Consider the following 13,657-nt stretch of genomic DNA (forward strand, 5'->3'; position numbering starts at 1 on the left):
ATGTGGCCGGAGGTGCTGGAGACGCAGGCAAGCGGCTTGTCCAAGTGCAGTCCCAGACCAGACGTATCACCTGGGCAGCTCCAGGTGTAAACCTGAGTCCACCTCAGACCACAGAATCAGGGCCTCGGGGTGGGGTCCAGCACCCTCCCGCAAGGAGCCCTGTGTTTTGACACAGGCTAGGGCTTGGGAACTGCCGGCCTAGGACAGACACCATGAAGCAAGCACAGAAAGTCACGTCACCCAGCATCAGGGATGTGCGTGGTCAGGTGATTGCATTGTTGTGCAAGCATCCTAGAGTGACTTACACAGAGCTCGATGGTGCGGCCTCCTCCACAGCCAGGCTGTAGGGCATAGCCTGTGGCTCCCAGGCTACAAACGTGCAGAGTGCGAGTGCGCTGAATGCTGTAGGCCACTGCGGCACGGCGCTGAGTGTTTGTGCTTCTAAACCTAGGCGTGGTGCGGTCCAGCTTGCTGGGAGGATTACGTCCCAGCGTTCTGTGGGACTGCAGGGTGACTAGCTTGTTTTTACTTTTTTGAGATGGAGTCTCGCTCTTATCACCCAGGCTGGAGTGCAATGGCACAATCTCTGCTCTCTGCAACCTCTCCCTCCCAGGTTCAAGTGATCCTCCTGCCTCAGCCTCCCGAGTAACTGGGATTACAGGCGCCCACCACCACGCCTGGCTAATTTTTGTATTTTTAGTAGGGACGGGGTTTCACCATGTTGGCCAGGCGGGTCTCGAACTCCTCCAAATACCACAATGTACCCCATCAATATGTACAATTATAACAATTAAAATAAAAGCAAAAAAGTTTGTCAGATTAAAATAAAAAGATATAGTGAAAATACAGTATCTTCTGCGATTGCCAACAAATACATGGTCCGTCATTGACAGAAACATCGTTCGCCTGACTGCAGGTCTGATCACCTTTTTGCAGAACGGAAACAGAATACAAACCCTTCCCCTGTTACATTTTTAGATGGTGAAAGCAGAAAAAAAAAATGCAGTGGCTTGTGTTTTTGTGAACTGTCTCACTGGGATGTCTGATGGGCACAGCTGGGTGGCCAGGGCAGTTCAGATCAGGACAGAACTTGGGGGCATTTTACCTTATTCCCTGACACCCCCTAAGTTCCCAGGAAATCACCACACTCTTGATGAGCACAGTGGCTGTCAATATAAATCTAAGACCAGTATTTACGTTACCCGTGTTCATCACTTCACAAAATCAGACAGTGGTGGGAAGTGTCAGGCCACGAAGGCTGCATGTCATCTGGTCTCGAACTCCTGACCTCAGGTGATCCACCTGCCTCCACCTCCCAAAGTGCTGGGATTACAGGCGTGAGCCACTGCGCCTGGCTGAACTGTGTCTGTTTTTAGAAGTCGGCTGTGGCAGGAACAAGTCGTCCAGGAAGACACACTTTCTCTCACAGTGTCGCAGCCCCTTGGAGGTTAGGAACAGGCACACAGCTGTGCCCTCAGGGAATGCGAGTAGCACCTGTGGCCGCTGCTGGACAAGAACCCTCAGCCAGGCAGGTTGGATGTCCTTCCCCCTTCTTGGCCAGACAGCCACACCGTTACAGAGGCGACATGAAGAGAACGCGAGTGAGCTGTCTGGTGTTTGCTGGTTTTGAACTCCTGACCTTAGGTGACCCACCCACCTTGCCCTCCCAAAGTGCTGGGATTACAGGTGTGAGCCACCATGCCTGGCCTAGTTTGTGTATTTCAGTGGGAAAGTTTCAAGGTTTCAGGCTACTTGCCATTAGAAGGATGGGGGTACCCAAGGGCGGAAGTTACCTAGAGTGGAAATAACCCACACGGCAGTGCGGACGGGAAGGACCTCATCACTTTCCACCGAAAAGAACAAAGAACAGCTCTTTTCAGGTTTGTCTTGATGACGCAGAAGTGTTGGTCATGTCAGAGGATCTTGGAGGGCAGAAAAGGTGTTTCAGAAACCAGCTATATGATGCTGCTGCTGCCGAGGTTGCCCTGGAGTGAGCTGCTTTCGTAACTTGGGGTCCCATTCCTGTCTCTTTCATCCATCCGGACAATGCTGCACCACTGGAGCATCGCGTCACACTGTGCAGTTACACACAGCAACCTTTCTGTGTTCACCAGCCAAGAGCTGCAGCACCCCACACAGACGTAACTGCGTTCACATGAGCCGGGTGAACCAGTACCTGAGTCGCTGGGACAGCCCGCCAGGAGCCAGGGTGAGGAAGTCTCCCGATGGCTTGGATTCAGAGGCTGTCACGGGTGAGCACCTACAGAGAGGGTGGATGGGTCAGCTCAGCCTCCATGAGCTGACTGCAAGAACCCACATGGCTTCCTGAAGGTAAGCAACTACCACCAGCCTGGCCCAGCGATGGACACCAGACACCACCAGGTACAACAGTTTAGGCAAATGCAGATGCTTCTTGATTTGACAAACATTAGCATTACGAGTTGAATCATGTCCCAAGACATGCTGGAGCCCTAGACTCGGTACCTCAGAGTGTGACCTTCTGTGGAGACAGGGTCTTTCCAGAGGTCATGAGTGTGGGATCACATGACCAGCATCCTTACAAAAAGGGGAAGTCGGGACACACACAGAATGCCAGGTGAAGATGAAGGTGGAGACGGGGGTTGTGCAGCGACGAGCCCCGAAATGCTGGGGAGAGGCAGCTGATGCTCTCCGCAGGCCTCAGAAGGGGCCGGCCCCGCTGACATCCTGCGCCTGGTCTTCCAGCCCCCAGAACTGTGAAAGAACCGATTTCTGTGGTTTGAGCCACCCAAGTTTGTAGTACTTGGTGACGGCAGCAGTGGGAAATGAGAACAACTAGAATCAACTTCAGCATTCAATTTTATTATAGTCCCATCTCCCTCAACAAACAAGATCAGTAGCCAGTGTGGGATGGTGCTCAATGGGGCTCCACTTCCCACTACAGTGTAAGCTGCTACTGCGTGTTCCGAGCCTTCGCAGCTGAGTCTCTTCTCACCCGGCTTTGATGGTGGGGCGACTCCCGTGTCTGCAGCTGTGGTCCAAAGGGTGTCTGTGCTGGATACAGAAGTTGCCATGACACTGGGCACATGACATCTGCAGCATCTCTTTCTTCTTGCAGCCCTCTTTTGAGCAACGGTATGTAAAAATCTGAGAGAACAAAGTGACTTCAAACAAGCAATTCTTTTTTTGGAGACAGGGTCTCGCTCTGTTGCCCAGGGTGGAGTGCAGTGGCTCCATCTCGGCTCACTGCAACCTCTGCCTCCCGGACTCAAGTGATTCTCCTGCTTCAGCCTAGTACCTGGTACTACAGGCACACACCGCCACACCCAGCTAATTTTGTCTATTTTCGTAGAGATGGGGTCTTGCCATGTTGCCCAGGCTGGTCTCAAACTCAGCCTCAACTGGATCCTCCCGCCTTGGCCTCCCAAAGTGCTAAGATTACATGTGTGAGCCACTGTGCCAGCCTTAATAAATTCTTTCACAGCCCCCAATAAGAACATTCACATTTAAACTAGACACGGCTCCTGTCTGCACAGAGTACAGATGCAAAATTTCATTTGACCATCTCAGTGCAGTAAGAAGAAGAACATGGGGCCGGATGCAGTGGCTCACGCCTGTCATCCCAGCACTTTGGGAAGCCAAGACGGGTGGATTGCCTGAGCTCAGGAGTTTGAGATAAGCTTGGGCAACACGGTGAAACCCCATCTCCACTAAAATATAAAAGATTAGCCGGGCATGGCAGCGTGGTGCCTGTAAGCCCAGCTACTCAGGAGGCTGAGGTAGGAGAATTGCTAGAACCCGGGAGGTAGAGGTGGCAGTGAGCTGAGATTGTGCCACTGCACTCCAGCCTGGGTGACAGAGCAAGACTTTGTCCCTTTAAAAAAAAAAAAGCAAAGCCAGCCAGCCAGCATTGAAGCTGGGGATTCCCGTGAAGATGGCCCAGAGGTGCTGCTGGGAGGACAACAGAGAGAGGCAGCCAGGAAGCAGGGAGCAGGAGGGAAGGAGGCCAAGCACGGGTGACAGGCAAGCCCCACAGAGGCACTGGCTCCGGGAGCTCTGGGACAGTGTGTCCCCATCAAGGGAATATCTATCATGTCCCAGTACCCACCGGTCTTTTTTTTTTCTTGATGCCAGGGTGTAGGCAGCGATATAAATTCCTAGGAGTCAGAACTCCAAGAGGGGAAGGCAGTGAGGAGAGTGGGGAGGGTTCCAGCAGCTGGGGGTGGCCCTCTGGCCAAGGCAGGCAGACATGGCCATGCTGAGCGACCATGCAGGAGGGACCCGTGCAAGGATGCAGGCAGAACACAGACTGTGCCCACCACAAGGGCAGAAGCAGAGGGGGCCAGGAGCAGCCGGGAGGGCATACCTGTGTGGGGGCCTTGCGGCAGTGCTGGGTGAGCCCCCAGCAAGGGAAGCTGTGTCGTGTGGCAGAAGCGGGTGCGCCAGAGAGAGCTGTGATGTCTCAGAGGCTTAAGAGACCTCCAGAGGCTGAGGGTCCCAGGGCACAGCCACAGCAGGGAGAACCAGACAGGGCCAGAAAGCGGGGACCAGAGCAAGCTTCTGCACAGAGAGTTTTGTGTGGCAGACTAAGGAACACTGACTTTATTTCTCTATGTTTGAGACTAAAAGTTACTTGGTTTATGGTAATACAATTATAAAGTATTGAACATCATATACTAAGATAGTTGGTAACCATCAACCAGGACCCATGTCTAGGAACGGATTAAGCCTGACAGCAGCCACTTCCCTAGAGAAGCTCCTTGAGCTGGGCGTGGTGGCTCACGCCTGTAATCTCAGCACTTTGGGAGGCTGAGGCGGGCAGATCATGAGGTCAGGAGTTCAAGACCAGCCTGGCCAACATAGTGAAACCCTATCTCTACTAAAAATACAAAAGTTAGCTGGATGTGGTGGCATACACCTGTAGTCCCAGCTACTCGGGAGGCTCAGACAGGAGAATTGCTTTAACCCGGGAGGTGGAGGTTACAATGAGCTGAGACGGCACCATTCACCATTGCACTCCAGCCTGAGTGACAGAGCAAGACTCTGTCTCAAAAAATAAAAATAAAAACGAAACGCACATAACAGAATGGATCTATAAAGCCACGTGAATTCATCTCTGGAGGAAAACTAGTAAATTCCAGTCAAGAAAGACGAACCTGACCTGGGATCCCTCATATTAAAGAACATTTATAAAACTAAAAGCTCAGGCTCCTCGCAGTTTAGGACAGGGATACCGCAGCGTTAGGACTCTTCTTTTCTACTTTGTATATAAACTATTGGGAGTAATTTTCAGGTAGCAAACTAACTCTTCCCAAGGAAAAACCAGGCATCCCGGATAAAGGAACTGAGGCAGGCCCTGTCCTTACCTTCTCTTTCTTCTTCCCAGGGTGAGAGTCACAGTCTCTGTCAATGTGATCGCCAACCACCACGTCTGGTATCTGGCCCTTTTTTACTGGGATGGGGGTATTACACAATGGGCATACTGGGACATGAACATCCTAAAAATAACAAAGGTAAGATGGCATCTGAGACTCATACAACCTAAAGTCACAGAAGTTTTAAACGAGTACTCCTGCGTGGCACACTTAAACACAAAGAGAGTACAAAAACTGGTCTCCTGAGCCCTCCGAGAAGAAAGCATCACTGGGTCATAGATTAGCGGCAGCCGTCTCTAGAATGTGGGCATCAGCTGCCCTGAGGAGTCCAGTGAAGTTTCAACAAATGGACTTCAGCTGACTGCAGAAACCAACTGGGGCCATCTCAGGCTGGCACTGCCCAGGTGAGAGCAGAGCCTGCCCAGATGCCTCCACAGGGAGGAGATGGAGGGAAACATGGACCACAAAGACCCTCCAGCTCCCCTCAATCGCCAACGGCCTGATCCCTTTGCGGCTTCCCCAGTGGCTTCTACGTACACGGAGAGTTGCTTGCGCCCAGATGAGGCCACGTGTAGCTAGAGTGAGCTCCCAGGTACTAACGACTGTCACTGGCTGCAGGCCAAGGTTGTAGGGGCTCTGGAGGGGAGGACCGCCCAGCAGCTGAAAGCCCAGTAAGGCTAAAAACCTGAGCTGGGGGCTCCAGAGGGGTGGACTACCCAGCAGCTAAGGCCCAGCATGGCTAAAAACCTGAGCCAGGGCAGGAGTTGATGAAAGGTCAATGAGAAAACTGAGGTGGCAACCGACATCAAAGGGGTGGCAGGTGATCACGGAATTATAGGCACGCCGTCTGCAGCCCGAGCTGGGAGACTCACAGGTGGTGGTGCTCCCTCATTTGGTCAAATGAAATAAAGTATTAGTACATGGTCTCCAGCCAGACCCCGCCCCATGCCGGGGCAGGAAGGGGAAATGGGAAGACACGCTGGGCAGTCTGGTTTAGTCATCTGTGCCTAGTAAACGCAGGGAATGTGAGTCACCCTCCCCACCCACCGTGATGACCTAAAAATGGCTGGAGGGTCAGACCCTGGCCAACACTGGTCAAAGCACAGAATGCTGGTGGCCCAGCATTACCCACATTACCACCGCCACCAGGGTCAAGTGGCAGAGTTCACTAAAACGACCTGTGACCCATCCAGAGACAAAGCAAACACAGGCTGGGAACCATGTGAAAAGTCAACAACAGAAGTCTCAAACCTCTGGACTCGGGGCAAGCTCATTTCCTTAGGTCCTGTTTCAGTTTCTACTGTGTACTTTGGGAGTCACCAAAATACGATGTCAAGGCTGCAGTTGTTCAAATAAATAAGCATATTTACTGTCTTCCTGATTGGCTTCCAAGTCAAATATTAAAACTTTTCTTGCATTCGGTGAAGACACAGCTATGGTGTAACAGATCAAAGGAACCAAGTATTTGAACATCTAAAGTAAGCTTGGAACATAACGTTACAACTAAGTGACTCCATGAGTCCCTGAAAATAAGATCTCAGTTGTCTGAGAGTCATCCAACAGAATGTCCTGTGAGGGCAGAAACGATCCTCTGTACTGCCTAACAGCAGGCACCTGAAACAAGGCTAGTGGGACTGAGAAACTGGATTTTAAAATTTAATTTTCATTGAGTTAGCCACACGTGGCTAGTCCCTACCATACCACCAAGACAGTGCAGCTTCAGACAGTGAAGATGAGAATCTTTTGAACAAAGGATGAATTACCTTCTGGAATGCAAACGGACACTTATGTGCAGCGTATGTAAAATGATCTTTACAGAAATCTTGTTTACACGCATCACATTTTACTGGAAGAAAATCTAAAAAACAAAAAACAGGGAAGTGTTTTAACGACTGGAACAAAATACTTCTAGATGGTACTAAAAAGTGTTTACCTACACTAAGTGCTTCAGGCCTATGAGATGGACAGGTCCTCGAGGGCCACACATGTGAAAACAATCCCAAGGTCAGGCTGTCTTCTAGAGAGAGACTCTGGCATCACAAGTATTCAAGCAGCACCCTGGAGCCACTCGGCCCTGCCAGCCAGCCTGCATCTCTGCAACCCCGCCTCCGGTGGATGCTAAGTGTCAAACAGAACCTGCACCAGCGCATTTTCCAATACTGAAGAGCCAGGAAGGCCAAGACACAATTATCAGCTAATTAACGGAACAGCCAGCTTTCCCCCAACAAAATACCATTTTCTATTAAGTCTCTTAAAAGTACTCACCTAGCTGCTTGCAAGTTTTTTCTGAACAATGCTTCCCCAAATCAGGAAACTCCATTACGAGAACAGTGTTCAAAACGCAGATAGCAGAGTTAAGTATTACCTACAAAACAATCAGAATAGTTAGGAGGAAAGCTGGACTGCTCTTCAGTCACCAGGATTTACAATGTAATTACAGCTAATGAAAGTCAACAAACGCGCTGTGTGGGGAGCATTCCATGGAGTTTTAGTACAAATACCAGCTGTCCGCCATTCGTACTCAATCCCATTAAGAGACACGGACTCCATAGTCCTTTTAATTCCTAGTCTATGAGGCACTCCTTGAACTCGGGTTTCTATTTCAACTCACATTGAGGGGGCGAGAACTAATTCACACAGCTGCCAGTGATGATTACGACTTCGGTGAATTTTAAGTCACAATTTTATCCATGGAATATACTTGTTGACATAAACAAAACTCTGTTACTAGGTGCTAAATCACATCAATTGACTCCATTACCCAGAGGAGATTTAACTCTGTCCCTCGCCTCTCTCTTCAACTCCCTTAGGCATTGAGTCTTTACTGGGAACTTATTCTTCGATGCCATCAACCTGGAGTTGATGAGGGAGAAGCGCAAGCTGTTAAGTCATTATGGAAAACAAGCAGACAGCTGGTGAAATTACTGCACTCGAGAGAGAATCAACGGGCTCACGAGGTCCCCTCCATGATCTAGTACCCAACCAGCCCTCCCGGGGCCTTTTCCTGGGGCTCACGAGGTCTCGTCATCTAGTACCCACCAGCCCTCCCGGGGCTCTTTCCTGGAGCTCACGAGGTCCCGTCCTCTAGTACCCACTAGCCCCTCCCGGGGCCTTTTCCTGACCTTCCCGTCAGCTCTCTCCACCCTCCTAGAGGCCTCCTAGACTGTCGCCTGTGACTAAAACCCTCTCGCCCATAGCAATCGTCTAGTCATCCCCTCCCGTCTCAGTTTAAAGCCACTCCCACCCTCCCCAGTTCCCTCTATGTTACACGCCCGCTACTCAAGGTGCCCATTAGTCCTTTCCCAGCCCTCATTCGCCCACAGCTTCCAACTACGGATCCGCTGCTTTACCATTAGCTCCCGGTGCCCGACACACAGCAGGCGTTCCGAAATTGTTTTGTTCAAGGAATTCACAAGAGTTTGATGTGAATCCCCAAATGATTTTGTTCTGGACGCACAGCAGCCGTCCTAGGAAGCCAACACCCTACCCTGGCAGGCCGGGCCCGCAGCAAGGAAACAGACACATCTACGTGACTGTCGCTCGGCTGGCAGGTTAACGACCCCGTCCGACCCGGTACTGCGGCCCCGATGGCAGGCCGAGCCCCCAGCAGACAGGCCGGACTCCCAACAGCCAGACCCCCAGCAGGCCCGGTCCCCAGCATACAGCCGGATCCCAGCAGCCCGACCTCCAGCAAGCAGCCGGACTTTCAGCAGCCAGACTCCTAGCAGACAGACCGAACCCCCGAGCAGCCTGACCTCAAGGCTGGCCCGACCCCCGGCAGACCCTGTCCCCGGGGACAGCGCAATCCCCGGCCCGTACCTGGCTCTCGTCCGAGACCCAGGCAGCTGCGGTGAGCAGCAGAAGATAGAGGAGACGGAAACGCAGGTGTCCTCCTCCGCAGTCGGCTCCAGGTACTGAAACAGAAAGAACCTCGACACTGGCCCCGAGACGCCGTCGGAGGCACACCCACACCCACTGCAGAACGCAACATCTCGCCGCCCGCGGCCTAGGGCCATTTATCCGCAGCCCCCGGATCCGAGAGCCGTCTCGGCCTTGGGGTTTCCGGGCGCGCCCCGACGACGTCACCCGCAGACCGGCCAATCCCGCCAGGCCGCGGCCTAGTGGCGCCGGCGCGCCCCGAAGACGTCACCAGCCATCCGGCCAATCCCGCCCCGTCGCGCCCCGCAGGCCCGCCCACTCCTCGCCCCTCCGCTTCCCTTCTCGAAGCGTCCGGTCGCTTCTCGCAGGTGGCGCGCTTGCTGAGTCACAGTGAGGCGGCTCCGCGCAGGCGCAGCCGGGCGGGCGAGGCGCGGTGAAGCTGTCAGGCCTGCGGCCGGGGTCCTGCGGGGCAGGAGCGCGAGGCCGGCCTGAGGGAGGAGGCCTAGCGACCCTTCCGGCGCCTCCAACCCCGCGCAGCCACCCACGTCCGCGCATCCTGCGGGTCCCAGGAGGCCTCCATCTCAAAACAACGTGTTTTTAGGTAATTTCAAACTTAGGGAAAAGCTTCAAGAATAATACCGAAAATGTCAGTGTCCCCAGCACCTAGATCCCCCAGTTAAACCCTTTCCCATTTCACCGCGCTGCCCCCGGCCCCCTGGACGGTTATGTGGCCGCGTGGGGTTGACTCTGCCCAGGGCCGCGGTCACTGCACAGAACGCTCTGCACGTAAGAGGCTCCGCCTGGGGAAGACCCCGTCCGGGCTGGGCCGGGGGAGGGCGTGGGCCCAGGATATGGAGACCAGCCTGGGCAATATAGCGAGACCCCATCTCTGCAGAAATAAAATATTAGGCGGACCGTGTACGGTGGCTCACGCCTGTAATCCCGGCACTTTGGGAGGCTTAGGTGGGAGGATGGCCTGAGGTCAGTGTCTCACATGTCCGTGTGAAGAGACCACCAAACAGGCTTTGTGTGAGCAACAAGGCTGTTTATTTCACCTGGGTGCAAGCCGGCTGAATCGGAAAAGAGAGTCAGCAAAGGGTGATGGGATTATCATTAGTTCTTACAGGTTTGGGGATAGACGGTGGAGTTAGGAGCAATGTTTTGCAGGCAGGGGGTGGGTCTCACAAAGTATATTCTCAAGGGCGGGGAGAATTACAAAGAACCTTCTTAAGAGTAGAGGAGATTACAAAGTACATTGATCAGTTAGGATGGGGCAGAAACAAACTACAAGGGTGGAATGTCATCAGTTAAGGCTATTTTCACTTCTTTTGTGGATCTTCAGTTGCTTCAGGCCATCTGGATGTATACGTGCAGGTCACTGGGGATATGATGGCTTAGCTTGGGCTCAGAGGCCTGACAGGAGTTCCAAGACCAGCCTGGCGAACACGATGAAACCCTGTCTCTACAAAAATAAGAAATGAACGCGGCATGGTGGCATGCACCTGCAGTCCCAGCCTCTTGGGAGGTGGAGGCATTAGTCAGCTGTGAATGCGCCCTGCGCTAGAGCCTGGGCAGCAGAGCAGACCCCTCCTCAAACCCAAAAAGCATCGTGCCAACCAGACCAGATGGTCGCCTAATCAGTAGAGACTACGCCCAATCAGGTAAGGACAGACACAACCAGGCATGCTCTTTCTTGTTGTTTTGTTTTTTGTTGTTTTGAGATGGAGTTTCGCTCTTGTTGCCCAGGCTGGAGTGCAGTGGTGTGATCTCGGCTCACCGCAACCACCACCTCCTGGGTTCAAGCTATTCTCCTGCCTCAGCCTCCCAAGTAGCTGGGATTACAGGCATGCACCACCACGCCCGGCTAATTTTGTATTTTTAGTAGAGACGGGGTTTCTCCATGTTGGTCAGGCTGGTCTCGAACTCCCAACCTCAGGTGATCCGCCCGCCCCAGCCTCCCAAAGTACTGTTATTACAGGCGTGAGCCACCGCGCCCATCTTGTTGTTTTTCTTTATACAGTGTGTTCCTCTGTGGCTCAGGCTGAAGGGCACTGGGATGATCACAGCTCACTGCAGCCTCCGCCTCCCAGGCTCAAGCCATCCTTCTTCCTTAGGCTCCTGAGTAGCGGGAGCTACAGGTGTGCGCCATCATGCCTGGCTAATTTTTGTATTTTTTGTAGATACGGGGTTTTGCTATGTTGCCCAGGCTGGTCTTGAACTCCTGACCTCAGGTGATCCCTCTGCCTCAGCTTCCCAAAGCGCTGGGATTACAGAACACGAGCCACTGTGCCCGGCTTATTGTACAGTCTTTACTCTCGGTTTTCACCAGAGAACTCAAGGGCTGTGAAAAGAGCAGGCCCTCACCAGCTGCACGGCGGTGGTGACCGGCGCCATCTTGCTGTCTCTCCCAATCATACAACATCTCCCCTTGAAGGCTCTGCCCAGGCACAGACTCCCACCTTTCAAGATGTCTGGATCAGTGCAGGACCTCCTTCTTGGCCACATCGCTCTCCTTGGACTGGTTTGTTAACCCTGTTTTACCCACATTTTCTTTTTTTTTTTCTTTTTTTTTCTTTTTTTTTTTTTGAGACAGAGTTTCATTCTTGTTGCCCAGGCTGGAGTGCAATGACTCGGTCTCGGCTCACTGCAACCTCCGCCTTGCGGGTTCAAGTGATTCTCCCACCTCAGCCTCCCAAGTAGGATTACAGGTACACACCACCACGCCCAGCTAATTTTTTTGTATTTTAGGAAGAGATGGGGTTTCACCATGTTAGCCAGGCTGGTCAGGTGATCCACCCGCCTTGGCCTCCCAAAGTGCTGGGATTACAGGTGTGAGGCACTGTGCCCGGCCTACCCCCCTTTTCTCTTGATATAAGTGCTGCTTTGATATGGACATTTTAATCCATAATCTGTAACATTTATGTATTAAGTTTACTACTATCTATGGTTTGCAGTGTTGACTCACCTGTGGAGTGGTCTGACCCTGAATGCCCGGGGTTGTGGCCACTGAGTGAACGGACTGTGCTAAGGGGAATTGCCACCTTGTGAACCCTGTGTAGTTACGGCTTTTCTGATTAAGTATCAATAAAAGTCTGACCTTGTGAAAAAAGCAAATGTGAGTGGCCCTGCTTATGTTTCACCCTGCGTTGCTCAGTGATAGTTCTGCAAAGTCGCAGCAAACATGGAATCATCTAATTATCGTGAGTGTTGGTGAGTAACACCCCTAGGCACTGGCTCCCAGGGAAATACAGAGTCAGGTTCCTCTGAGCCGCCTGCCACAGCATTTCTGTTAAGCAGTTAATCGTTAACCTTGTTGTACGTGTCTCTCTCTCAAGGTTCCTTATTTAATAATGTCTAGTTGATTCATTAACATGGAATTCATGGCCAGTACCTCTGTCACTCATGCCTGACTGAAGTTTATCAGCACGTCTTTTTCTCCCTTAGGCACATGACAGCCTTCTTGCAATCAAGAAACTACGTGTGGCCAGGTGCGGTGGCTCACGTGTGTAATCCCAGCACTTGGGGAGGCCAAGGCAGGTGGATCACCTGAGGACAGGAGTTTGAGACCAGCCTGACCAATATGGTGAAACTCCATCTCTAGTAAAAATACAGACATTAGCCGGGTGTGGTGGTGCACACCTGTAATCCCAGCTACTCGGGAGGCTGAGGCAGGAGAATCTCGGGGGTGGAGGTTGCAGTGAGCCAAGATTGCCCCATTGCACTCCAGTTTGGGCAACAGTGAGACTCCATTTCAAAACAAAACAAAACAAAAAAATTGGCCAGGTATGGTGGGCGGGGGGGGCGGGGGGCACCTGTAATCCCAGTTGCTCAGGTTGTTGAGGCAGAAGAATCACTTGAAACTGGGAGGTGGAAGTTGCAGTGAGCCTAGATTGTGCCACTACACTCCAGCCTGGTTGACAGAGTGAAGCTCTGTCTCAAAAAAAGAAAAGAAACAATACTAAAGTCTGATCCTCAGACCCCATTCAGTTTTTTGTTGTTGAGACAGAGTCTCACTCTGTCGCCCCGGTTGGAGTACAGTGGTGAGATCTCGGCTCACTGCAACTTCTGCCTCCTGGGTTCAAGCGATTCTCCTGCCTCAGCCTCCTGCAGATTTTACAAACAGTGTCAACAATGTCTCTTTTCCTTTCCGCTCCAGGATCCCATCCACTATCACAGTTTCGGCTTCCCCCAAGCTGGAATATGTCTTTGCAGACTCCCATCCTTATTAAAGGGCAAAGACTTCTCATACACGTAGGATGGGTCATATGTTCTTGGCGGGACTGCAGAGAAGGTGCCGTGTCCTGGGTCCTCACGTCGGGGCACAGGCTTCCAGCCGATTCTACCTGGGTTATGTTTATCTCAATTCTCCGGTGGTATTGGTGTCTGCTGGGTTTTGCCAGAATGAAGACACTGTGTTTTCATTT

The 13,657-nt window shown here is 52.2% G+C and overlaps 1 protein-coding gene and 1 long non-coding RNA gene across 5 annotated transcripts; one reads left to right on the forward strand and one right to left on the reverse strand.

The window, feature by feature from the left end:
- Nucleotides 1–772: 772 nt before the first annotated feature.
- ZFAND2A (zinc finger AN1-type containing 2A) lies at nt 773–9,376 on the reverse strand. 3 transcript variants are annotated; one of them, XM_054545637.2, is made up of 5 exons: nt 7,620–7,713; nt 7,118–7,212; nt 5,346–5,477; nt 2,975–3,126; nt 2,152–2,260 (listed from the first exon to the last, which is right to left on the reverse strand). In XM_054545637.2, the coding sequence occupies exons 1-5, from the start codon at nt 7,672–7,674 to the stop codon at nt 2,152–2,154; spliced, it is 543 nt and encodes a 180-aa protein (XP_054401612.1). In that variant the 5' UTR covers nt 7,675–7,713. The 3 variants fall into 3 exon arrangements, with proteins under 3 accessions (XP_063581927.1, XP_054401612.1, XP_009240758.1); XM_009242483.4 differs by lacking the exon at nt 2,152–2,260 and adding an exon at nt 8,477–8,527 and having other exon boundaries at nt 2,821–3,126; nt 7,620–7,719; XM_063725857.1 differs by adding an exon at nt 9,174–9,376 and having other exon boundaries at nt 773–7,719.
- A 61-nt stretch (nt 9,377–9,437) lies between these two features.
- On the forward strand, nt 9,438–13,381 carry LOC112131316 (uncharacterized). 2 transcript variants are annotated; one of them, XR_008518455.2, is made up of 3 exons: nt 9,438–9,834; nt 10,576–10,894; nt 11,563–13,381. It is a non-coding gene; the product is annotated as an uncharacterized LOC112131316 (long non-coding RNA). The 2 variants fall into 2 exon arrangements; XR_010140803.1 differs by lacking the exon at nt 10,576–10,894 and having other exon boundaries at nt 11,563–11,754; nt 11,848–13,381.
- Nucleotides 13,382–13,657: the final 276 nt, after the last annotated feature.

The sequence above is a fragment of the Pongo abelii genome, chromosome 6 (assembly GCF_028885655.2).
Source record: "Pongo abelii isolate AG06213 chromosome 6, NHGRI_mPonAbe1-v2.0_pri, whole genome shotgun sequence".
Lineage (NCBI taxonomy): Eukaryota > Metazoa > Chordata > Mammalia > Primates > Hominidae > Pongo > Pongo abelii.

Bases quoted from the DNA above. Each gene is read 5' to 3' on its own strand.
- ZFAND2A (XM_063725857.1), bottom strand. From the start codon at position 3,479: ATGTTCTTATTGGGGGCTGTGAAAGAATTTATTAAGGCTGGCACAGTG.